The 27,552-nt window shown below is 41.5% G+C and overlaps 1 protein-coding gene across 2 annotated transcripts in view; it reads left to right on the top strand.

Annotated features, from left to right (window-relative positions):
• The window catches only part of cdh8 (cadherin 8), a 91,477-nt gene that overhangs the window by 31,677 nt on the left and 32,248 nt on the right, over positions 1-27,552 (top strand). For both annotated transcript variants that reach the window (XM_070994122.1, XM_070994038.1), the window contains exons 3-4: positions 3,202-3,496; positions 26,784-26,903. In XM_070994122.1, coding sequence (XP_070850223.1) covers positions 3,202-3,496; positions 26,784-26,903 — 415 coding nt within the window. The remainder of the gene's footprint in view (positions 1-3,201; positions 3,497-26,783; positions 26,904-27,552) is intronic.

Raw genomic sequence — 27,552 nt, 5'->3', positions numbered from 1 at the left:
GTATTATTCAGTGAATCGAAAGGTCTTTTGCAGATGTTACAAACAGGGAGGACAGGCTACTAACAACTCTTACCACTGCTACAAGTCAAATACAAAATAAATATGGGCATGACGATGATCTGTGTATCTAAACAATCTTCACTCCTTTCTCACTGGATTGGTATTTTGTGACTCCACTTTGTGAGGTAACACATAATCATCATGACTACAGTATGCTTTTATCCATTATTTGCTTGTTTCCTGAATGCCACTGTCCATGTCACTGATTGTTGGTGCTCTTTTAGTTGCCCAGGCAACTTGGTTAATGACAGGGACCTGTGACAGACTTTCTCTCCTCCCCTTAAGTAATTGTCCTCTTTGATGACCATTTGTGCACTCCAATGCGAAGGCTGTCAAAGAAGTGGGCGACCAGGGCATAGAGGAGATATCACTGTTAAGAACTGCAGCTGGTTACAGCCAGCTCAGCTTTCAGTGAAAGAACAGTTGCAGTTTCCGGCAAAGTGATGATTGCTGGCTTTCCATGACTATACTGTTTGAAAAGAGAGCTCACCCTGTGCCATTTATTTTAAGCAGAGGATTTGTTCATCCACCTGTAATTTTTGTTAAATTGTCAGCCGCGATGTACCATTGCATGTGCTACCTAGACAAGGTGATAATGTAATTACGATATCACAAGTTCCAACTGTCCATAAAAAGATGAATCCAGTGCAGTAAGCCTTTTGTGTGGTAGATATGCATTGGCATGCTTTTCATGTTGACATGATGAATGTTTTTCTATGCTTGGCTTGTCCTTGGTTTCATAGTCTCAACATTACTGCTTTATAAAGCATTACATGATCTTCAACCTGTTTGACATTTATAATGTATGAATCAGTAAGAGCCTTCAGTTCATCTGGCACAAGTCTTTCAGTTGCTCCAAACGGAGGACAAACAAAACTGGTTGAGATCTGGAACAATCTGATAGAAGTTGAGTGTTGGTATCCAACCATATAACTTGCTTCTTTAGCGTTTTTTTTTTTTTTTTTTCGTCTGTTATCTATTGTATTTTTTTCATTATTTCCCTTTTCTCACACTCAACAAACAAATTTCAGGATGGCATGATGAATACAAATCAACAGCCAGAGCATCAGACTCAACCCTAAATTCTATTCCATGTCAAAAATTGTTCTCTCATTCATTTAGCTGCATGCATGTATATAGTTTTGCAACCTCATCAATGTTATTGTGCTTGTTGACCTTGGGACGAGCAGTTTCAACGTTAAGGTCCACTTGATCACTTGTTCTGGAGCCTTTGACCGTGTCCCACGATCCTCAGTTTGCACAGTTGCCATGGAGCTGTTGTTCAAACTTTCCCTGACTCACTTAAGAGTGTAGTCTGACAGATCATTTTGACCTTGAAGCAGGCTTGGAATGAAAAGATGTATTCTAAATTATCTGTGCATACATTTGTACATGGGTGACCTCGCCTGACAGTATAAGTAAGGAAGTGGAGTGTCAGTGCCAAGCACACAGGGATTAAAATGTTGATGCGCTGCAAAAAAAAATCTGTCTGATATATGTCACAACCAAAACCAGTATGCAAACTTAAATAGTCAATTTGCACCCCCATGAGCGGAACACAGACACATGTAGTCATATATGCTGAGCTGCAGGCACACCACTTTGCACAAGAAATCACACGTGGGATAAAAAAAAAAAAAAAAAAAACAGTGACAGACCATCATTAATTTTAGCTCATTTAAAGAGTTTCTCAGTGTGCAGGATGTTGCGAGGCATTTGTGTTAATGAGCTACATCATTCATATGAAATGATGGCACAATTAGGAAAACAAAAGTGCAAGGTGTGACAATTTAAGTGAATGTGCTTTGTCAGTGTCTGCAAACAACACCTCCGAGACAGTATATGCATAAAAGCTGGCTTATAAAAACATTGCGGGGGGTTTAGAGGTCGGGATTTTCACCGACAGATTTTTACATTGCGATTCTGCACCCTAACCACGCTCCCACAGGAATCTCTGTTGAAACACTGTGGCAGGAAATGAAATTAAAGCTGCTGAATACAAATGTTTTGAAGCATGCCTGGTTTTGTGTGTGTGTGTGTGTGTGTGTGTGTGTGTGTGTGTGTGTGCGTGCGTGCGTGCGTGTGCATTTGAGTGCGGCTGTGTGTTTTTGAGAGGCATGTATACTAACAAAAATAGGAACTGAAAAGAAGAGGGCTGCCAGCCATGTCACAGTAACACTGAACATTGTTGGATTTGTAAATGTTCTACTCAGTCCCTCTCTCCTCCCCTCTGAAAGTCACTCACCTTGGGGATCAAGAGGCTTATATGAAAGGTACCATACAGTTGAAGTGCTCTTTCTGTTTATGTGAATAAAAGCAAAGTTCCTTGCTTCCCTCGTGTCAAAGCTCTGGTGGTTCTCTTTTTCTCTGACCTCTTTCTTTCCACACCGTTGTATCTCCTGCCCTTCCAATTTACCTTTTTAACTTGAAACGGCAGAAGGTTTTTACCCGTTCTTGTCCACAGATGTTTCAACAGCCTTATGTAGCATTGTCAGACTCATTAGTTATACTCAGCCCATGCGGCAAGCGGGAGCCAACCACTCAGCCTAGCACATAATGCAGCTTTAGTGAACTAATGAAACTGTAATTACAAAAATAATGAGGAACATGCAGTATCGTCCAGTAACTTTGGGGCTAGTTATTTGTGAGCATGAATCATCATGTGCAGAGTTGCCTCTTTAATTTTTTATGGATTCTGATACTTTTCTCTTCTTGCTGTGTTATGAAATGCGCATTCAAAGTACCTCTTTGTTCTGTGAATTTCAGACTGTAGGGAGCAATATCCCCCTCAACGTGTGTTTGTATGATGTATTTGCGATGTATAACGAGGAGCAATGTAGGCTAAGGTCCATTTCCTGTGCTACTTATAACGTTATTGTCCCCAGTGGGCCTCATTTAACAAAGTGTAGGCTATGTTGCGCCACGTTCAGTATCCCTGCTACACTAGTTGCCGCAAAGCACAGCAGCAAAAACAACATATTACAGTCATGCTGTACACTTATCCGCATTTACATAGTGAAAACTTCTGGAATCTGCTGACCATATCGACTCATTCATCAAAGCCCCCCGTGTCTGTTTGCACAGTGCGACCAAACTCTGCTGCACCTTTTAACTTTCTCTGTTTCTTTCTTTTGATTGCAGCTACACACAGACTTGGATGTGGGTGGCAAGAGGATCAAGTACGTCCTAGCAGGTGAGGGGGCAGGCACCATCTTCGCCATCAACGAGTTAACAGGCGACATTCATGCTATGAAGAGGCTGGATCGCGAGGAGAAGGCCGAGTACACACTAACAGCCCAGGTCATTAATGCTGACACAGATGAGCCCTTGGAGCCACCGTCTGAGTTCATCATCAAAGTCCAGGACATTAACGACAATCCGCCGCAGTTTGTCGAAGGCCCGTACCGAGCCTCTGTTCCAGAAATGTCTGCTGTTGGTGAGTCACAATAGACAGACTTCCTCTCAGCTCTGTGCCGTACACAGCAGCCTAATCAGTGTGTGAGATTTCAGAGACGGCTGATCTCTAATGGGCTATTGCATAAAAATAATGAGCGAATAAGAACAAGAGGAAATGAGTATGCCTATTTACATGCTTGCTTGCTATGAGTATCTTGGCAAATGAAAATACAAGAACGATAAATCAAATCAAATCACTAGAACTTCACCCATAGCTCCGTGCTGCATTGAACAACTGGCGCCAGTGTCAGCACACTCTTCAGAAGGCTGTGTAATGCTGGTGGGACATCCTCTACCAAACAGCCCACTCACAAAGACGTCCACCAAACAAAATGTAAAACGTGAGCTTGTATTGTAAAATTAAATGGGCCACACCAGGAGAGCCATGCTAAAACTCTTTTATACAACAACTTGCAGCTGAACAAGCAGCTTTCCAACATCAGACATGCATAGATACAGCACTCGCTGTCTGTCGGACATTTAAAAAAAATGCTATTCTCCACTTTGCGTAGGTCAAGAACCATGCTATCTTTTGATGTATAGTGCTTTGGAATATGTGGAATTTTAATTGCATTCCTTAACATTTTCATGTGATATAATCTCGGGATCACTACAATCAAATATTTATGGAAACTTTAGACAGCTCACAATGTAATATTTTATGGGTGGCAGAAGCTGTGGGAAAGGGACAAGAGGCAGGAACCACTGTGGGCTACCTTATTTTGTATCAGAAGCATCCAGAATAGGTCTTTTGACCTTTTTTCTTCTCAGAACTGCAGCAAGGCTTAATAAACCTCACCAACAAAGTGTGCATATAGATAGCTTTGAATTCAAGATTCAAATGTTTTAGTTTAATCATAGAGAAAATTAGAAGAAGCCAAATAAAAGTATAAAGGGTCTGCATTTACACTCAAAGTATCACTTAGCATGGCAAGACTGACTGATGCTAATTGCCACAGGCTACTGTTCTTCAATCCCCCACAAACTGGTACACAAACCGCTGCAAACACTTTCCACTTCATGCTAATGTATTCATATATTCACATTCTTCTTCCATCCATGCATTTAAATGACCACTGTGTGATGATCACATAACTCAAATGTATTGCTCATGTGGGTCTGGCAGAAGCCTATACGTGCATCTGTACACTGAGTTTTTTCTTCAGGGGAGCCTCACCACTGACCCCAGAGCAGTAGGAGTCTTGTAGAAACAGTTTCCATCAGTAGCAGGAAGGAGATCATAGTGTGTCTTTATGGCGTTTTGACATTGGAGGAGTTCAGTGAGGGTGCTGAGGTCTGTTGTTGGGCGGTGTGCGCTTGTTATTGTGTTTCCTCATCAAGCTTCTGCTTGTTACCTGTCACAAAGATGACAGAACATGCTAGGGCAGATGGCGTTAGGTATGTAATGGAATCTTAAATCCCATCTGTAGGTTATAGCCTTTGCGTACTTCTTTGAGTTAATGCTGATTTAGCCGCAGCTTCTCATGATCATTGCAGCTGACTCCTATGTGCCGCGGCAGCAGCGGAAGCAAAAAGGAACAAAACACAATGCAAAAAAAATCTGTGTAAACACAGAATAACAGTGAACCCTTGTTGTCTGAACTCTGTTACTTGATCCCTGCTGCTCATTGTTTTAGATCTCAGTTGAAATGTACTGTATCTCTCTGAGGGTTTTCGCAGTGCAGAGCAGGGACAGCCATAGTGATGGGGTAGAGAGCAAAGTGGTAGTTGACAGCATTCTGTGATTTGTCAGTGGGAATAATGCATAAGAAATGGAAATCGGCATCCCTTTGTTGATTGTTGTTCCCTTTTGTCACTACTGATTAATTAAACATTCACGAATGCTCAGTTGTTTGCTTGAAAGGCTTTTCTTTCAGCGACTAGTTTTCCTCTTGTTAAGTTTTCATGGGCTTATGGGAAGAGTCAGATGCTCCGGACAAACAAACAATAAGTCATTCATCTCTCTCACCTCATATCCATAAATCACAAGTTTCTTTACAGTGGTGTTTCATCTTTATCATGCCGAAATGAGAATTTGTGCAGGACTCAGTGGATTACTAGAAGTGTGCTGAGCAGTGGATAACTAATAAAGTCCACAGGAAAGGGAGCAGTAAATAAACGGATGTTGGCGAAGCCTGCTGGATACGAGCAAATCTCCACCGCGATGTGAAACAGGGAAGCATTAAAATGTAATTATGGCACATGCTAAGAGACGCTGCATTATCTGGTGTTTCAGACGATGGAGCTGAGACAATGCTGAGTGCGCTGATGTGTTTCTGCTCAGAGAGGAGCTACCTGCATCGAATAATCAAAAATCTAATCCAGACCACACCGGGCTGGTTCTCTTGACGATGTTATCCACTTACAGAGGTTGTCAGTTCCACTCCAGACTTCATCAATGTCTTACCGGCTCCTCGCTTATCAAGAGTGTATCCATGCTGAATCAGTGAGACTAGAGACAAATATCAACACTCCCCTTTTATCTGTCGAGGACTGCGGCTAGATAGGAACCCCCCTCATTGAATGTCACCATCCCCCCATAGGAAGCGTTCCCCACAGCTGGATGAGATATGTGACATAGGCCACTGAGGTCGCCATGTTTCCTGTGTGCGGAGGAGCATAGAGGTTAATGGGAAATGAAGGAGGAAGACCTTTTGTTCTCCCTTTAAAAGGGCCAGTCGGATAAGATGTGTAGCTTTCTGTGACTTTTCTCTGACTTTCATTTTCCTGAATGGCTGAGAACGGAGGTGACAACCATTTTAATTGTTTAGTGGATCGTCTCTCAAAGTACAGTGCAACAATGAGAGGAGACGGAGAGCAAAAGGTGGTGGCTGTACTGCAGGAGAGACTTCCAGTCAGAGCAGAGTTTGATCTCATTAGTGAAAGGAGCCGGGATAAGTCTGTTGTCTGCAGAGATTTTGTGACCGCTGTGCTTGAATGACTACATGGTGCTGCTGTCAAGGTGTGTGTTTGTTGGGGGGGGGCAGCATCTCCACAATGTAAACGCCGCAGCAAATTCAGAATACAGGTGGAGAATTGTGTTTTTAAAGCTGCGTCATTTTGGCCATTTTTACTTGGACAGTGGAACAATGTAATGTAAAACTAACACATCACCTGACGCAGAGTAACATTAGCCTTCATTCTGAGTTTTGTCTCTGGCCACCTGGGAAATGTAACTCAAGTGCTCACTCTTCTTTTACCTCTGTCCCTATGCACAATTTACTGAAAAAGTCTCTTTTGCTGCAAAATGCTCCACTATGTCTGGTAGCTAACACTGTAGCTGACATAAAGGAATGTTCTGCAAATACAGACAACACAAGCAAATACATGAAAGAAATGTTTCAAGTTGATGCCAAGGGGGACACTGATATCAACTTGTTAATAATGTTCCAACTTAAATTAATCTTATTTTCACTTCCGCTTACATGACTGTGACATTTTAATTGTAGGGTTAGCCTTCGCAAAAGATATTTGCTGTTCTGTGTACTGCAAATATAATTCCTGGGAGGCCAGGTTGTGTAGTACTGTGGGGAACTGCAGCGTTAGATCTCTTTCCACATCGCTCATATATACTCATTTGATCCATTGTCAATTAAAAAAAAAAAAAAAAAACATTAGTTGTGCAACTTTAACCACATAAGATATTTTAATTAATTTTTTTATGTGTTTTACAAATCCAGGGGTTGTGTAATTTCATCTGCTTCTAATCTTCAGGCAAGTAAAGAACCATGTGACCTTTTCTTTTAATTAAAGGATAAAAATAATAATCATTATCAATTTGTTTAATCAAATTAATATTTGATACCTACCTGTCCATAGTTTCACACTGTAAGTTCTGTGTATTCTCTGGATGATTATCTTTCCCTGACGCTTCAATTAAAAGTGAGTTTGTTGCATATTTGTGCACGCCTGGCCATGATGACAGTTCATTTGCATGGATTGTACAGATCTCAGAGGATTAGTAGATCCTGTTTTCCTGTTAATGGGGTCTTCGACTTTAAGGCCAGTACAAGCTGACAAATTCCCCCATATGTTTGTCTACCATATGCTGGAATTATGAGGCTCTGCTACCCTTCTGCAGCTAACAAGGGGGTTGTGATGTAGTTGGAAATTACAAAGTCTGCTTGAAGTAACGCTTCAGGTAATTAGAAGAAGGTCGCTAGACCGTCCTCCCTGCGCTAAGGGGGGTGTGAATGACAATAATTGCTACACTGCGAAACAAACTTGCTGAAAGTTGTTTTTCCGGATGGAACTCATGTGAGAGATGCCCCAGGAGTGTTAGACTGCGAGTGTGCTTCATTATCAGGGCGATTAATAAACAGGCGCGTAGACAGATGGCCCCTCTCCTCTTCGCACGGGCCGTACTCTCTGAAACCCCAGCAAAATGAGTACCTGTATGGCAGCACAGATCCCTGCCAAATGTGTCAAGATTTGCTAAATTGGACTGCAGACATAAAATTGAAGTGACATTAATAGATTACCTGGAGTTGATTTGCATTTTTGGAGTTATTATGGGTGTGGATAACAGGACTAACAGGCAAAGCCGTCTATTTGGGGCCTTAATGATGTTTCTGATTACGCTCTCATCACCAGCGGCAGCTGGGAAAATAAGTAAAGGCTTGTCATCACAGATTTGGACGATAAATGAGCAGACTTGATCAAGGGGAGACGTATGGAAATGAGCAAGATGCAAACCTTCATCAGAGAACTCACACTTCCAACATACAGCGGAAAGCTCGCTGTGATCACAGATGATTTAATACACAGCCAGTTTTATAAGTGATACACTGCTACATAATCCTACACGAAGGGTAACATTGTCGAATTGTGCTGCATGTTTCATCTCAATGTGTGTGTGTGTGTGTGTGTGTGTGTGTGTGTGTGTGTGTGTGTGGGTGGGTGGGTCTTAAATCAATAAGTCTATCTATCTATCTATCTATCTATCTATCTATCTATCTATCTATCTATCTATCTATCTATCTATCTATCTATCTATCTATCTATCTATCTATCTATCTATCTATCCCTGATTTCACATCCTTCACTTGGTGTTCTACACTTTGGCATCTTCCAGATCAATACACTGAAAGCTGAGCTATTTTGAGAGCATTTCATGCTCCACTTGGGCCAGATGATCTATAAAAATCCCCTTCCCTGAAATACCTAAAAATGTTGTTGTACTATGCTGATCTTACAGTAAATCTTGAACATATCTTGTTCTTGGAAAGTCTGAGTCTGAATGCATTAAATGTAGTTTAACTTGAATAAACCCTAGCAGTATTTCAGGGTCACAGCAACCCACATAAGTAAAAGAAGCACATTTATAGTGCATCTTTTATCTGGCATTTCTCTGCTGAGCTTTGAGCAGAGAGCTAAAAGCGAGGGTGTCTGGTGTTTGTGTCTCTCTCTTCTCTGATCCTAGACTCTGGTCTGCAGCTTGGCAGATGGACTGAGTGGCAGGGGGCCCCTGGCCCTTTAACATAGTGGGCAGCTGGGCCAGAGCTGGGCCAGTGCTGGGCCGGGGCACATCTGACGAGCACGCTCCTGGGCTGGGCAGGGACGTGGCAGTGGCTGCAGTGATGGTGGTGGGCGACTCACAGGCTGAGCTGGGGTGAGAGGGGGTCAGAGCAGTGAACCTGGCCGAGGCTCTGACTCTCTCAGGCCTGTCTAACTGCCAGGCAGCGTGCGTGCCAGCCTGCCCTTTTCTGTGGCCGTGCTAAATGGGGATAGGACAGCCTCCGAGGCAGAAAGGATTTAACTGACATGCTGGAGTTTCTCTGTAAATAACCTGCTACTCCTATCTATCTCACCTCATTTGGCAACAGCATCTGCACTTGTGCATCTGTGTGTGTGTGTGTGTGTGTGTGTGTGTGTGTGTGTGTGTGTGTGTGTGTGTGTGTGTGTGTGTGTGTGTGTGTGCATTTCCCTGTGTGTGGGTTTATTTGTAGGCTTGTTTTTATTCACACCTCATATTTGTCACCTGTCAATAACACAGTAACTCTTTTCTTTGTGTGTACCCATTCGTCTTAACTGCTGCCTTTCACAACACCCAGCAGCTTACAGAGAGTCATTGCTAATTCAGCATCTCTTTGTTTCACACTTAGCCATTACATAGCCTAAATAAGAAAAAAAAAAAAAAAAAAAAGCACGTCAGATGTTCCCCAGCCAACACATGTGTTTTTCAGGAGTAAAAACCACAACATATCAGAACATACATACAGTCACAGCTGCTCAGTATCAAATACAAATGTGTATTACTAATTCATCAAAGGTTATTTATTATCCAATGTACCTCTGAATTATGTATGTAACATCATCAGTCAATGGTCCAGATACAGTAATATAAACCTTTTAGAGCCTCCTGGGGCATTATTTTTTTTTCTGGAGCATGCAGGCGGGCATACATGTACACACTGAACACATAAATGTGTATCTAATGCACACAAGCAGATCACACACCAGTGCGTACAAGTGCACACGTGCACTAAAACACATACCTTGTCTGTGTTAGCATAAAGCCACCATGCAGTCGCAAAGATGCTGTTCAGGTGTAATTTGTCCCTGCTCCCCTGTGTAGCCCGCAGAGACGCATTCTCTTTGTAAGTCATTCCTTCTTTCTCTCATGCACACACTTTTTTCTCCTCCCTTTACTCCCCCCCCCCCCGCTCTCCCTGCCTTTTGCTTGCCATCGCTCTCTTTTGCTAAGCTAATGCTCTCTCTCACTCTTCCCTTGAGGGAGAACAAAAAGTAGCTGGCTTCTAGGTAATGAAGCCCTTCAATGTGATCTGCATAAGATTGCCTCCCTTGCTGGCCTGGCTGCCTTGCCCCAATGAATAGCAAAAGACTCTCAATGAGACTAAGGACAAAAAGCAGACCTCTACTTCGCCACAGTGTCGTTTCTCAAACAAACTTGGCTCTTTTTTTCTGTGCCCGTGAAATAGCAAGAGAAGAAAAATGAAAAGCTAAATAACAAACAAAGTTCATGAAAGAGAAGGTAAATTAGAGAGCGTGTGCAAATTTGTTTGTCACAGCATGTGTGTAAGTTGTTGTGTGCATGTATTTGTGATGATGAGGAGAAGGATACGAATAGCCAAGGCTGTCACAAATGCCACCGTGTGTGTTGTCGCGCTGAGTGGATGTGATTAAATGGATTTCATGCAACAGGGTCAACAGTGGCACAATGGGACATGAGGGACGCAAAGCTTAAAAATGAAATCTATTTGGCTGAATGCATTTTGTTGTTGTTGTTTTTTTTTTAGATTTGTGAGGCTGCAGCGCTAGAATTAATACATGAAAAGACCTTTTGTCAAAATGGCATAACCTGCCACATCCCAGGTTACTGTTCTGTTTAATTAATGTTTGTAATGAAAGGTTTTGCAGCCTGTAAGCATGTAAGACTCATCTTTCGCTGTCATACTGTCACACACTGCTGATCATTGAATCAAGGTCAGTTAATCAATCTGAGAGTGAAAACAAGGACACAGCATCCTCCCATCAGCAGTACTACTGGGGAGAAGGGGGACTGATCCCGGTTCAGTGTGTCAGCTGAAGACATTGTAATTCCTTCTGATAAATGAATGAATGACTTTCTGAATTACTTTCTGAAAATAAGTCAACGTGTAAACAGTTTTACAGCCGGACTGTCTCACATTATTGTAGCTAAAGCTGACACAAATTCGTTCCTTCAACTGTAAAGATGCTCTACTTTTCTTTGCTTGTTTTGTTCAGCCAGCAGTCCAAAACACACTTTTAAGATCTGAGCTAAATGAAATTGTATTGGGTATTTTTTAGTGCTTTCTGACCTTGTAGTGACCAAATAATGATTTTTTGAGAGTAATAAACATCAGATAATGAAAATAATCATAAGTTGCAGCCCTAATTCTAACTGTCATTGGCTTTCTACTGGTGTAAAATGGGTGATAAAGCCTGCGTTATCTATTGTCTTTGATTTGAATCTGTGTGCTTCTGATATGCCATCGTAAGGCAGTACCAGAGACAGATTGTGCACAATGAAAGAATTATTTCACACTGTGAAGGGAACTTTTATTACACTACTTTTCATTCTGAAAGACCTCTGCATCAATGTGGCATTGTACTTCCATAAAGTTGGAGATTTGCATGAGACAGATTTAAAAAAAAAAAAAAAAAAAGAGAGAGAGAAAAGAATGATGGAAATTCAGTGAAGGGGAGACCAAGACATCCTAATTTTTTGTCCCTAATGTGGTTCTAGCACCAGTAAATGCTTCTACAATCTTTTGTTACACCCCAACATGTCTGCTAAATGCCTTCATCTTTTGAACTTCACTTCTTGAAATGCAGGCTTTGTGTTAAAAATTGGTGAGTCTCCTCGCCTATAGGCAGAGAATTTTCTCGGGCTTACCAAAGTCCTCCTGAGCCACAGAATAACACCACTGTTTTCACATTGTGTGCAGTTCTCACCATGACTTGAAACGTGTAAAATTGGTGGTCTCCCTTTCAGTAAAATTTCAGTGGAGCCCCACTGTTAATGGAGTGCTATTCAATTGAGCTTTTGATATTTTAGTTAATGATTTGAGTAGCCTTCATTTTTCACCCCTAAAGAGAGCCAGCTGTCAAAAAGCACACCCTGTGCGTGCACAAGCCACAGCTTATAGCCTCTGCTCAGAGCCCTTCTGATGCTGCAGGAGTGGGAGCGACTGCACATGTAAGCAGCCACGGAGCATTTTTTATGCATCTGAAAGGGATTTTATCTCTTTTATGTGACTTCTTTTTGTTTGTGTAGTGTAAATAAAGCTTTTCGCACTCTGTTTTTTTTTTTTTTTCCTTTTTCTTTTTTGCTTCAAAGCCTCTCAACGGCATAACACAGAAGTGGTATTCTGGCACTGATCTACAGGAGGTGGCCTTCAGCCGTGACCCTGCAGTATGACCACCGGCACCACACAGTATAGCCTGGCCTTGAGTGTGTTATTGCTTTATACAATATACAATAATTCACATCTCAAGATGCATTCCTATATGTTTTGTATCTCATTGCAGCATGTAGATTATTCACGTGTAATTCTTTGCTCCATAATAATGTGCGACTTAATAGAAGCTGGACATATTGTGTGAACAGTGACGTGCAGATGACAAAAAGGGCAAAAGCCTCAACATGAGTTAGCGCAACCACTGTGCAGTTGACAATAATAAAAGCCATGTGTCATCAGAGCGTTCCACCGCAACCTCACCTGCCTGTGAGATCTGTTAAGTTTGCTGCAAACGCCGCCAGCTGCATTCATTAGGCTGGGTACATATCACATCTTACTGGAGATAGATCTGGTGTAGCCCAGCTGAAACAGTCATTTTCTCACTCAGTCATACACTTACTCACTAATTGCCTATTGGCCTCCTATTCTACAGATGACACACTGAGCTGGGATCATTCACTGCACTTTCTCTCTGCTGTACTGCTGAACCGTACGGCGTATCCGTGTTTACAGTGTCAGACAATGACTTTTAAAAAACACTTTGTTGTTGATGTTTCTTCATTTGTTTACACATGCACGATATAGCTCTGTAATAGTAGAGCTTGAGTTGTTAACCTCCGCAGGAAATTATGAAGACAGGGCACATTTTATGGACTTTGATAGAGAATCCTTCAATTTGACTCATAAAAGTTCCATTTCAAAGATTTGTGGAAGTAATCTAATTAAACTTTCCTGTGTGTGTGTCCTTATCAGCTGTGTTATATATCAGCCAGAAGTGACAAGGGACTGTTTGAAGTTATGCTGGTGAGTGGGAGGTCCTCTCTGCATCCGCTATAACTGGCAAAATGAGGAGGGCTTGAGTTCGCACCTCTGACTTGGCAAATGCTTACTCATATCTGCTAAGATGCCAGGATGCTTTCTCACACGCATTCTTCAGTACATAGCCGTGACTCACCTATTAATTATTCAAGAGGAGAGTTGTGGATATTTAATGTTGTGTTGTAGAGCCTTTCTGTGCACTTTTCCTGCTCTGCATTCATTGTTCTTTGCTCCTTTGCATCTCCTTCCTGCTGTATCCTGTATTGTGCAGCATGTCATTCCCACTTAACACGCTGCTTTTTTCAAAAAAGCAAGAACTTTTGGCTCCGCAGACAAAAGTTAACATAAATGTGTGTGTATGTGTGTTTGTGTGTGTGTGACCTGGTATTTATCATGTTGTGGGGACAAAAATCTGTTTACACAGTCACATTGTGGGGACTCACCTGCCTTATGGGGACAAAATGCAGGTCCCCTTAATGTAAATCATTACATTTTCAGGTGCAGACTGAGGATAGGGTTACAGGTTAGGTAAGGTTAGATTAGGCACAGGGTTAGGAAAAGGCAAATAGTGGTTATGGTTAGGGTGAGGCTCCAGGAAATGAATGTAAGTCTATGTAATGTCCCCACAAGTGATAACAACACAACATGTGTGTGTGTGTGTGTGTGTGTGTGTGTGTGTGTGTGTGTGTGTGTGTGTGTGTGTGTGTGTGTGTGTGTGTGTGTGTGTGTGTGTGTGTGTTGGAGGCTGTGCTTCCTTTTCATGCTTCAGGTGATTTTACAGTGTTGAGCAGCATGAACAGGATCCCCTGTACTCTCATCCCTCCATGTCTGCATTATTAATTGTCTGAGGTACCAACCAAAGCTATTTGGACCCTGCAGGCACCCAGCTCTCAGTACCTAAAATTAAAAGCAGCGATTGCATCCCATTGAAAGACATAATAACACTCTTTAAAGTTACATTTTGCCCCACAAAAGACTGTGTAGACTTAATTTAACTGCAAGGGAAACAAAGAAAAAATGACAGTGAAACAAAAATGGGCTTAGCAAATGTCTTTATTAGCTGTTTTTTCTGTGTGATTATGTGTGTGCGAGCACATACTCAAGTGGCTCCAGCCAAGATTCATGTGCCATGCTGTAGCCGGTAGTGAAGGGGAATTGTTCAATGCAACATAAATGGGGGTGAAACACATTCATCAAGGTGGCAGAGATTTGAGACTAGAGAGGCCCATCCAATCTCCGGCAGAGAATAAAGGAGAGAGGCATAAAAGTCCGTACAGCAAGGTCATTTGAAAAAGAAGCTGATAAGACGAAAGGATCAAATCTCCAGTACAGGCAAGGCCCTCCTCTTGATGTCTGTCCCCATTAACTAAAGCCTTCGCCTGGCTCATGCAGTCACTGCCACGCCTCAGCTGTCTGACACAATAAAGGGAAAATCAAAAAAAAAAAAAAAAATAGAAGACTTGTCTGCCATGCTTTTGCTGCTTTTATTTTGTCATCAAAATTTATGGCCCAGCTTGTAATTTAGTTTGTTCTTTTTTTTTTTTTTTTTTTCCTCATTTCTTCTACAGGTATTACTTTAAATGTTCTGTTTTACCAAACCCAGGTCTGGTAACTGTGTGTGTGTGTGTGTGTGTGTGTGTGTGTGTGTGTGTGTGTGTGTGTTTGTGTGTGTGTGTGTGTGTGTGTGTGTGTGTGTGTGTGTGTGTGTGTTTAACCCTCCTGTCTTGCTGTCATGCAGGCGACTGATTTGTGGCATCACAGCCTTCTTTTGCTCAGGCTGTTTGTGTATTGGAGCATTGGCAGCAGTATTGCTCTCAACACTGCAGTATGGATTTAGTCAGTTTGTGGTTTTACCACAGTCACAGTCTGGTGTCCACACACACACACGCACGCAAACAAAGATACACACACACATAAAACCACACGCGCGAACACACAAGCAGTCAATCCTACAGCAGGTTTACTATGTCACACTGGGGGCTGCTGTGTAATTGGGTGAATCTGCTCTCTAGCACGCTACAGAGATAGCCCTTTAAAATTTCACTTCACTTCTGGGAGTGTAAACAAACCTTGGGATTACTAGGGGTGTAAATCCACATTCCACCATTTCTGTCATTCTCCCCCTCTGTCATTTTTTTCCCCCTTTTTTCCTGTTGGCCACCTACTTTGAGAGTTTTGGGGTTGGTTAGTTGTTTGCTCAGTATTTGGAGTGTGTTTGTGCATCTGTCTGTCTTCCTGTGTTGCAGAACTGTCAGCATGTTAGCAAGTGCATGATTGTGTGTCTATGTCCGTCAAGGATATGCATGCATGTGTGTGTCAGCGCGCGTCAGTTGGGGCGCACCGTAGGCATGTGTTTTAGCATGTCTGGCGTGAGGACACTTTACGTTATGGCATGCAGCCTTCTGTCTGTGTGTTCTCTGTGATGGATTGCTTGTCAGACGGCAGCATAGCACCACTCTTACCGGCTGACGAAGATATTTAGTCACCAGTCACGTAGTACGTTTGGACACTCCTTTGGGAACACGCTTAACCCTTCTCACTCCAGGACTGCTGCCAGATGACAGAGTGCATTACTTAGAAGGTGCTCGGCACTAAAACAAACTACATGGCTGGATTCAGTGGAGCTCAGTGTCTTAATGCAGCTGTGTGGGAGGTTGAGGGCCTCTGTCAAACTTCACCCTTAGATATGCCAGTTGCTGGAGATATGGCCAACAGACAGTGTGCTACCACTGTCATTAAGAGGTTTTAGTATGCTTTTTTTTTTTTTTTTAATGTTACCTCTGCAGACTGTAAGAATAGAAAATATGTAATCGACTGAGAACATCTTGCACAGCAGCAGCCTGGGAGAGTCACTGCTGAGGGAGGGATGGCAACGCTTCTCTCCAACTCTGTCCTTTGTTTGAATGCAACGTCATCTTCAGTGCTGCTGCTGCCCCCAGAAGATGAAAATAGCACATGCTGAAAGAATGTGAATGTTCACGCTGGCACCTACAGAAAATTTACTTTTTCGATTACAGATTGCTAAAAAACACCCCTGAGCATTACCTGTAAACTGTGCATTTGGAAGGGACTGTGGATCCTCATTATGGGAATTTCATTTTGCAGCAAGTTGTAGTGTATGTTAATTGCATGTTATGTTGTAGTGTATGTTCAAATTGACTTAACAGTGGCAGGGTTTTTTTTGTTGTTTTTTTTTTAAATTCACTTAAATATAATTCTTTTCTTATACCTCACTTTGAATTGAAGTCAGTCCTCAGTCGTTAAGATCTAAGTTGTTTCTCAGATCTGAGATTACCTTTGTTTCTGCTTTTAAGGTTTTTCACAATAACAATAAATATTCAGGTCTAAATGAACAATACCAAAGTTAGAGTTGTGTTTGGGCAAAAATATGCATAGTAATTATTTATTAAATGTTTAAAAAAAAAAAAACTCAGCTCATCTGCTTCATCAGGACTGTGTGGGTGTGGTCTGATCAGACTTGACTGACAATGGCCCGGTAACATGAGAAAAAACCACCCACCATCAGTCATCACGCTTACATTGAAATATTTCAACATTTTGATTTCAGCCTTCTTCTAACTGAGCCCTGCCCACTTCAAAGCAGTGATCAGAGTACAGACAGACACTCCAATGCAGTCATTTCTCATGTGAAATCTCTCAAATTGTTCAAAGTTAGCATTTATAAAATTCACCTAGGACCCGAAAACTATCACTAAGGAGCCTGAAAATAATCCCAATCCAACATCAACACTACAACTGAAAACTGCCTGCCTCACTCACCGCAGTAAAAATATCTCTTTGTTGATTTCTGATCATTTGGTGGTGTTGCTCCAGTGTCTTGAATTGGCAAGGCTTCCTTCTTGTCTGCACAGTGGCTTTCTTTCTTTCTTTTTTTCTTGTCTGGGTTTCAAGTGAAGTTTGCTGACATATCTTCTGTTTTAGTTTTTCCTTTCCTGCATACTGATGTTGCCAAATGGTTTGCAGGACGATCTGATACTGCGGACATTTACTGCTAACTGGCTGTGAGAAGCTTGAACTTGAGAAACCAGCAGACAAACTGTGCTTTGTTTTCAGTTCAACATGAAGTTTAAGTGGGCAGTACATGTTTTTTTTTTTATTCGATATAAATCCATTCTTCAGAATTCCCTTCTTATATATTTCTGTCTATATGGGGGATTTTGTTATTTTCGTTCAGTTGTGTTATTCCTCGGTGTGCCATAGCTGAGTTTTCACAGAAAACACACACACTGGGAGTTGTCTACCGCTGGCCACTGAGCAGCTCAGCTGGAACAGGATTGGGCTGCACGCCTCGTTAAGGGCATTTTGGCAACAGTGTATACATAAGTAATTCATTTCTGGTATTAAGTAATAACTTTGATCTCTGGTTTAGCACTCTCAGGAGCTAGTGCTGATATAGTGTGGCAAAAATATTAACTGCAAGTTCATTTCCCACCACAGTTTTGCATTATGCTGAGACTTGTTTTTTTTTCTTTCTTTTTTTTTTCTCATAATTCACATTAAACACCCTTGCCCCTGTGGCAGAGTTCTCAAATTACGGTAAGCAACATTTTGTTCATTTACCCATGATAAAGTTGTTCATTAGACAATATACTCTGCCTTATTCTATGTTATTACCTTGCCATTGTAAATGCCTTGGGAGCAATTAAACATGTGAAGTGCCCAATTTTCCGTCCTCGACTTCCAGTCCTGAACTCTATCTGCATGTTGCACACATTTCCTATGAACTAATTAAAGTGAATCAATGACACAACCCTTTAAAATGGCGGCATATGTCACAGCCATCAGTAGGGAACAAAGGACCCTCTTAATTATTTTGTTCCTGCTGTTCCTGTAAAGGGCTTGTCAAAGGCGGTAGACTCAGTAGCCAACTCCTTGAAATAGGGATGTCATGTACACACACAGACACGCATTATGCACACACAAACACACATATAACGAGCACACAAACACACACACAAACACTGTCCCCAGTTTCTCTGTGACAGCTCCCTCTCTGTCTTATAGAAGACTAGTAATTGTAATACAACAATGACAATGTAAGTGCTTAAGTGTGACGGTCCCCTTACTCTTCAAAAGAGCAGCATCCCTTATCCATCATTGGCTCTGGGGAACAATTTCTTGGATGCTGACAACCATATCTTATCTTCAAGATATTTTTCCCTTTTGTAAGCCCTCCTCTGGCCCATGTTGTATATGGCCAAGGCTAATTTTGTAAAGTGCGTTAGGGCCTGAAATAAACACATCCTGATCTTTTCAGCCTCAGCAGAGATTCATTTGCTGCGTTCCTCAGCTGCTGAAACATGCAGTTTAGTGTGAGTATGCATTAGTCCTTATTATGAAGACTGATGGGCTGGGGGAGACCATGTTTTTTCCTGCCTTGCAATTATTTACTGTGCCTCTCTGAAATCTGAAATACTCCCATCTTCCTGATATATATCAAACATCATGGTAGAGGAGAGCTGCTACTTTTAGTCACAGCCCGGGCTGTAGATCATATGAGTGTTTGGTGGAAATGGTGACAAATGAAGGGGTGGGAGGTTTGAGGCTGCATTGGCAAATGACAAAAAGTTCACACATGCCAGTTGTTTATGAGCATGCTTATTTGTTTAAGGGTTTCCCTTAATACCCATCTGCAGTGTTGCCATAAATGCCCATCTGTAGCCCAGGAATCTAAAACTGGCTTTGACTACTGTAGGAAAATCAACTGGCAGTGCTCCAAGTATGTCATCTTCTCCTCTGAGAGAATAGACGGACGGGGATGGATGGATGGATGAAAGGATGCCTCGACACGCTTGTTTTCTCCACCTCGTTACAACCATTTCTGTGTTATCAAGAGCTTTGGCCTGCCACACTACAGCACAGCGCTACACTTTGTATTTGACAATACTCTGCCTCACAGCGCTAATCGCCTCTTAATTCTTGCGTTATTCCCCATCCATGCACACGCATTTCAATCAAATAGGTGGTACTGTCCAAAAATAGTGCTGGTGGCACTGCCTGGAGAGATGGGCTGTCAGTCTCCCTGTCTGATCATGAGCTATTATCCTCTCTGCCCACAGACAAGAGAGAGAGCTACACCAGTGTCTATGTGATCATGATCAATACATAATCACTTTCCTGTCACCACAATGGCGCTATCAAGGGACAGTCCAGCCCCACAGACCAGCCATTTTAGAAAAAGGGTTTGGCACACCATCTTTCTGACCTAGAAAAGCGGGAGGGGGGTGGGCAGTGGCTAAGTGAAGGCTGGACTCATTTTCAGCCAAACACTCATTGCCATGGGATGCATTATCACATTTCCACTGTGCTTGGGTTCATTAGACTAGTTCGCAAGAAAAGAAACCGTAAAGAGGCCAGAAAAACATTTACTGACCAATGGGCTGAATACTGTCTCCAGTAAGTGTACAGTTGACATCATTTTTTACATGGCTTTGTTGAACAATTGTGTAATTGGCAGTTAATGCATTGTGAGGTTTGCACTTTCTGAAGCTTTTTCATATTCCATCTTTGTTTTATCAAAGTCAATAAATCTGTTTTTATTCACAGTAATCAAATTATCACTGACAGCTAGTGAAAAAAAAAAAAATCCAATACAATGTCATATTTAGCTGCACACATGAAACATTATGATGCCAGTTAGAGGCAGCAGTCTTTCTGCATTCCAGACAGCTTACTTGAAATAGATTTTGAAATGTTGGGTATCGGGCCAACAAAACCCCACAGAACGCAGTGAAATAAACAAAATAAAACTAACGTTAAGAAAACCCTGTTAGGGTATGAGAGGAAGAAAGATATGTGAAAAATAGCATAAACATCACATTGGACACAGCTCTGCATCATAATTGCATGGTTTGTTAGCACTTAGATGCTGAACAAAGATCTCAGGCTTGTTTGGCATCAAGCTATTGCAGCTTGTCATCATGACAATACGTAGGCCATGACATGACCTTTAAGGAGCAAATGGTTAAAAACGATTCCAAACAAGGCTCCAGATTTGGTGTTTCCTACGAATTTTAGACCTCCAAAATGGCTGCCTTAAAAAATCAAACTTTCTAATATCTAATATGCACTTTGTGCATGTCTTAGTGTTGCAATAAGGCACCAAAAAGTCTGTGTTGTTTATGCACACTTACTGCCCCTGTGCCCCTCTCTCTATTTATCCCTGTGTTTCTCCCTCTCCTTTTTGACCCCTGCAGTGTAAAGCCAGTCAGACATAAACAGTATTGTTTTACCCTGGTAGGGCTCACAGCAGGGCACTGTTAGCCCCACGCCTCATGCAGCCCACAGCTCTCCCCATGCCTCAGTGATATCCCTTCTCTATGGCTCAGTGCCTGCATACATATGAATGCCCCCTGTCTTCTACCCTTCACGCTTCTGAGCTGGTCCAAGCTGAGCAGAGCTGAGATGTTACACAGCTGCCATGCCTTTTGGATGGAGGGATATGAAGGAAAAGTCTAACATTCCAGCAATAGTAAATTAACTGTAATGACACATTGTTTGAGTGATTATAGGTGTGATGGTACTTGAGCAAAGAGTGCTTCCCTGTGGTGCGCTTTGCTGAGTTGAAATAAGCATGCTGAGGTTGAATTCTGGGCAACAGGGGGGAAAAAAAGCAGCACGTGTTCTTGCTAGATCAGCTGGAAAATAGAACCTTTATGCATAGAAACATTGTAATGAAAACTTTCAAACAGTTTTGTTCAATACAGTGTGTTGCACTTTGCAAAATATCATAAAGTGAGTCATCATAAAGTTAGATTTTTTTATTATTACATTTTTCAAGACACTTAATTGCGCAGGAGCCCATTGCATGTGGTTTTAAAGAATGGTCAATTTGAGAAGAAAATACAGTATTTCTCATTTTTATTTCACCATCAAGTAGCCTTTTTTCATGAGGGTAAATGAATATCTAACATTTGGAACATTTTGGACACTTTCCTAATTGTCAACTGAAATTTGGGTGTTTTAGTAGAAGTGAAAAATGTGTAGTACACACCTGTAGTGTGTATTTCATTTTATTTCCTGCCTGCTACCCTGCAGTATACAGTAAATGTCTGTAAATGAGCATCTTGTGATGGCTCCAAGCTACATCTTTATGACCTTCCGCTGTTAGGTTATCCTCGCAATACTTCTAAGGAAATGAGCAGGCTAAACAGATGCGGCTGTGTTGTGAGATAGTGTTGTACAGATATAAGCTGTAATGTCCTTCTGCAGCCATTGTGTGTCACATCGGGCTGCATCCCCCAATTTATCCCCTCTCTGGTTCAAGGAAAATTCCTATTGATTTCCTATCACTGGGCCAGTTTACGGAGTAAATAGGAAGTGTGTGCCCTATTATTTCTGTCGGTTGATAAAATAGGAGGCTAGACCCCCATGTCTTTGTTCTACAAACCACAGGCCCCTCAACCAACAAAGCAATGGCTGTAAATTTGATGTAAATGCCTTGCATACAGTAATGGCATCCTTTGAAAATGATGTTTGTTTAAATTATTGGTGTGGTATAAAGCCTGTGAACTCCAGGACATGATTAATGAGATTACACTTAGTGTGGGAAAACATCCGTAAATGCAGGCTGTGTTTCCATACATGTTTAATGCGTGTCACTCTGTGGACTACTGCCCGAACCAGCAGAGGGAGATTTGCTTTCCCAGGACAAGGTTATATGCAATCTTTCAGCGTCTGGGCATCTGCTAGACAGCAGGAGCAAAGTAAGACAAATCCATTTAGACAGGAAACAGCATGATTGCTCCTACTTGCACATCTCTAACAGGTCTGACCAAGACTGGTGCGCTTTAACACTTTTTGGGGTAAAAAAAAAAGAGAGAGAGAGAGAGAGAGAGAGAGAGAGAGAGAGATGCCAAAGCAGTAGACTGTACAGAACATTAGCTGCATTGTGGGTGAACAGTTTCCATTTTCCATTGTAGGCTTCTTACATACCTAATTCCTCCCTGCACTGGTTTTTGTTTTTAGCAACCATTCATCTTTTTCATCCCTGGAAGTTTATAGGTGTTGTGTTGCTGTAATCGCCACAATGCTACAGGCTTCAAATAAAAGCCAGAGACAATATCCCTCCTACAATTGAGTTTCTGTGCCCATTGCCTGGCCTACAGCTGCATCCATTTCTGCAGTGTCCCTGAAATTTCTGTGCATTATCAAGGGGAAGGACAAGCTAATCTGCACTGATTTGAAACAGGACCAAAACACTGGCTTTCCTAATCCCTCATTTTTTTATCAGGGGTGATGAGGAGCATTTTACCCCTGTGGGAGGGAAAGAAAGAGGGAGCTATTTCATGCTTCACGGGTTCCACTGTTTTTATGAAGATTTTCCTACCCTCTGCTTCCCCCACTTCAATCCATAGTGTAACTGAATTTATAAAGCCTGTTTGCAATAGCCAGACAGCTTTTAGAAGTAAGAAGGTACTTTTCATAATTAGGGATGTGTAGATGGCTGCCTTCTCCCTCTGTAGTAGTAATTTAACTTTAAGGCAGATAAGGCTCTGTATCTTTGGAAAAAAAAAGGTGCAATTTTCTTGGCTGTCTCTCATTTTATTCATTTGACAATTGGCAAACACCTATGGCATACTGGATATAATGTGCTTCCCAGCATTACTGCATGAGCACACCAATTTGGGTTATTGCACACATCTGTGAGATACAATTAATAGAATGTTTCCCTTCATTCTGTCAACTAGGGTGTTTGATATATTTACTTTTCGAACATGTTTGTCGGAAATGTCCCCATAATGCCAGATTTTCAGGCAGAAGTTTGAATAGCACACATGCATAACCTCATACTGAGATGTCATCCTATACGGTGTGTCAACTGAAAGTAATGTGATATTTTCAGGAACACTCATGCAGCTTATGATATGTACAGTCACTGCAATGATACACTATTAATAGCAGATGAAATGTGATAACTGGAATATCATGCTCACTTTCTTTTCTTTGTGTAAATTGAGAGTAAGTGATCTGAGCAGCAGTTCAAATTGAGAAAATTCCAACCTATCAGCAGCTGACATCAACTTATAGCATGAGGTTTTTTTTTGCTAGTGTTATCACAGCGAGCAGAAACACAGAACAAGAGTGAGTGCTCATTGATCTGCTGTGATCTAAACACTGCAAAAGGCACGCGGTCTAACAAGGGATGTGAAATTCACAAGGTAAGCTTTGGCAACACAACAGCCTTGGTCATCATAAGACTATGATTTACTAGAACACCTCTGTCTCAGAGGACCACTTGAGACTCTCTCAATGTAAAATAATTGGTCTGCAACAGTGAATTTGCTCCAGTTAAGGTGCAAAAGTAGCTTTTGCTTTGTTTTGCTGTCACAAGACCACAGCCATTGCAGTGACCATTAATCAGTGCTTTGAAATGTGTAGCTGACGTCATACAGATGGAGATGAGTTGAAAAACTGCACCACATGGAGCTGAAAGAATCTTAGCTATCATGAAAGGCCCTTTGTGGTTTACAGTGGCTTGATTTGAAGAGAACATGTTGTTTTGAACTTCTTGTATGTGAGATGTATGTTAAGTCATCACGGTGCTGCACATTGGTCCAGTGGCAGTCTGAGGAGCAGGGACGGAAAAGATAAAAAGGGCACCAGCATGCACAAAGTGGTGATGCATTTATAGTGAAACACCTCCAAACTCTGTTTCAGATTAAATCACTTGACTATGTGACTACAGTATGTGCAACTACACATCTGTAATAAAAACACATTACAGGGCAATAGCTATTTAAACATTTAGAGGCATGCACAAGCCTAGTATGTATGGCAGTGTATGGTTTTCTCCACTGGAGGAGGGAACATCATCACGTTCTTTTGTGCAGTGGGCCACTGTAGAAGGCACATCATGGTTTATCTTCCACAGGGGCATCCAAGAGGGTATGCTGTTTTTTTCTGAACACGGGGCAGCTGCACCGGTCTAGTGCATTGGTCAGCGGATCAGTTGGAGGTTGCTTCAGTGCCTGTAGAGGCAGGAAAAAACAATATGCCAACAGAATGCAAATGTCTGGTTTGTGGGTTACACACTGTAGACTTTACAGGCTCTGTGTTTCCAACACATCTGGCTTTCTTTCCTTTTTTTTAATTCAGAACTGAAACCACAGGTCTTTACTACAAGCCTTTTTGTCTGCAGTGGACAGACTTCGATGCCTGTGGCAGGACCTGTGCTGTCTGCGATGAGGGACGCCTCTCTTTGTTGTCCGAACACCTCTAAACATCTTTCACAGAAACAATTACCATACCATCTGTAGCCTCCTGCCAGCGTGTTGCTCACTGTCAGCATGTCAGCTTCTTTTCTCTCCTTCTTTCTCTCTTCCTCTCACACACACTCCCTCACACTGAGACTGATGAGGAGCTAGGTCACTGTGAATTAAAATGGATGAGTTTAATTGCGTTAATAGTCTCTTTATATTCAGTTTTTCAGTGCACTTTTTCCTTATACTGTATAATAGAGCCCTGAATGGTGGATAGAATTGTCACTAATCTATTTTCTGATTTGCATTGAATGTTTGGCAGAGTTGATATATTGATGAAGGTCTTTGCATACATTTTCTGCAAGCCTCATAGAGCTGGTTTAATAAAGAACCTAATTTCTGCTAAATTGAGTATTGTTGGTGTGAAGGTAATGGCTAATTGGTCTAGTTTTAAAGGAATGATATCCGATTAGCATTTAGAATACATGTGCCACCGGTTACATTAACGTAGCCAAACTTTTAATTGGGTAAACTCTTCTTAGAAGGTAAAGTGTTTCCATTGTATGTTAAGCTTGAAGTTTGCTTAAAGTGATAAGGGTTAAAGGCTGCACATTCAATTATCTCATAATGTTCAACATCCCGTTTGCACTTCCTACATGTTAATATATATCTATCATGAGAAAAGTCGTAATACGTAACTTAGTATATGTTGGTAATGTAAGTAACTAATGTGCTTCTTTGAGGCCAAACCATGACCTAGACCTGCCAAGTACTTTCAGTGCCTAAACCCAACCAAAGGTTTCACAGTATTCTATTAGCTCTCTTTTGAAAGTCTAATATTGCTAACCATAGTTGTATAATATTGCTAACTTGGCTGTGGAGCATGTTAAAAAAATGATATTAAAGGGAGAGCCAGTGCCTTAAAAAGTGATGCCAAGTGATCCGAAGCAAGCTTCAGTGTGTGATGATTTGGGAGTGAGAATGTGTAGCCTTCAACCGTATTTTCAAGGGATGTTTTGGTTTTGGTGTGTATGTTAGAGATCTGCCTATCCAGTCTGGTTACTTACCCTGCTGTGTTACAATCAGTATGTGACACATCCATCACTGTCAAGTTGATTTGCACTCTAGCTAACATGTCCAGCAGAGGCTAGCATTACGAGAGGCTAAAGAGGCTAAATGACTAATCAACACTGACATGACTGGTTTGCTCAGTTAGGCCAAACAGCCATTATACCATATTTCATCTGAAGTCATGTCACATTTGCCTCAAGTAATTGACACTTTGACGGCAGAACTGTACACATGATTGGAAGATGAATTGTGGGCGTACATGGCTTGTGAGTACACATGCTTGGTCAATATCGAGCTGTTTTTAGTTGAGACTAAAAAAGGCTCAAACAATAAATATGTTTATTATTGCATTGCAATAAGGGACTGTACAAAAATTATTAGGGAGGACGGGCAATAAAAAGAGGGGAGAGTTGTGTGTTTTGTTTTTTTTCTTTTTGCTGAAGAGAGGGTAGTGTGAAATTTTTGGAAGAGCAGGGAAGGATCTTTTAAATTTGTTTCACACCAATATCATACTTTGTTCCTGCTTTTGTATTTGGCAGAGCTTTTGCCTGTGGCCAGCTTATTTGCTTACTGACAGTGGTTGCAAGGGTTCAGTTTAGAGGTCTCCATTGAAAAATAAAGTTGCTGCAATTTTTGGTGCCATTATTCTGTTTGTGTGAAATTTGTTGGAAACTGTGAAAGTTATTGTTCCAGTTGTATATTAACTTTGAAAAGTATGCCATTTTAAATTATTTTTGCACCTTAAGTTTTTATTATTTAATGACTCGTACAAATTTAACATGGTATAGGTATAGTATTTTGAGATGTTACAGGGGAGGGTGTTACAGCTTTTTTTCCAATATCTTTCGAAAGTTGTGATACAGCGAGGGAGTGCTTTGATTTTTTTAAAAACTGAACCACAAGGTTCAGCTGCCAAGCTCTCTGCATCCCAGTATATTTCAAACTGTTCCTTCCTTACTAAATTAAAAATATATCAAGAAAAAATGGTCAGATCTCATGGAGACTGCTGATATTTCTGAGCAACACAATTGGCAATGCTTTGCAAATATCAAGTATGTCTGATACAGATGGGACTGGATTTTTGAACAAATCTTCTCCACAGTGGGTTGAATAGTCTCCTCCTGATTGGCTTCTACATTTCAGTTCAGAGCCATGCAGCAATGATTGCTTGTAGAATCATAGTTCATAACGCCATCTTTCTGCCCCACAGGTACTCCGGTTACCCGGGTAACAGCTACAGATGCTGATGATCCAGTATACGGGAACAGTGCTAAACTAGTCTACAGCATACTGGAGGGACAACCATATTTCTCCATAGACCCCAACTCTGGTAAGTGCCGTTCTGTGCTGTGTTTTAGAATTTTAAGACAAATCTCCCTTCAGTGGGCACAAACATTGTCAGAAGTGTGGTCCTCCAGCTGAAATTTGATTAAAAGACAAAGCAGCATATAGTGGAGGCCACTGTGGACCATGTTTGACATGATGGATTTAAGAGTGACCTGTGCAGGATGGTCCTGCCAAGTTATTTACTGCAACCAGCTGAAGTATTACACATTACACAGCATGCTGATGCTATACACACAATAATACAGAGGTCCAGTGTGATCACTATGACTCTGAAAAAAAGGAGACACGGGAGTAGGACACCTCCGTGGTGCAGGCAAATCTCTTTGTGCTGTTATTCATTGTTTGCCTGACAAAGCCTGACGAAGATCTCTGTGAGATCGAACACTGCTTCATTAAATTTAATGGGAGCTATTAATACAGTGCGCAAATCCTTTGTCTGTTTCTAACCAACGGAGAGCATAATGTATTACAAAATGTAATGAATGAACGCCACGCCCAGAATGGGACAAAAAGGAAAGAAATAGGCTTTACAGTGAGAACATGATTACACTGTGGGATTATTTCAAAGGTCCTTTTCTTGTAGACAGGGCCAGGTACATCAGGCCAGAACCTTTCAGTATTTAAACACCCGG

The sequence above is a fragment of the Chaetodon trifascialis genome, chromosome 1 (assembly GCF_039877785.1).
Source record: "Chaetodon trifascialis isolate fChaTrf1 chromosome 1, fChaTrf1.hap1, whole genome shotgun sequence".
NCBI classification, from domain to species: domain Eukaryota; kingdom Metazoa; phylum Chordata; class Actinopteri; order Chaetodontiformes; family Chaetodontidae; genus Chaetodon; species Chaetodon trifascialis.
This window is presented reverse-complemented; position numbering and strand designations above follow the sequence as displayed.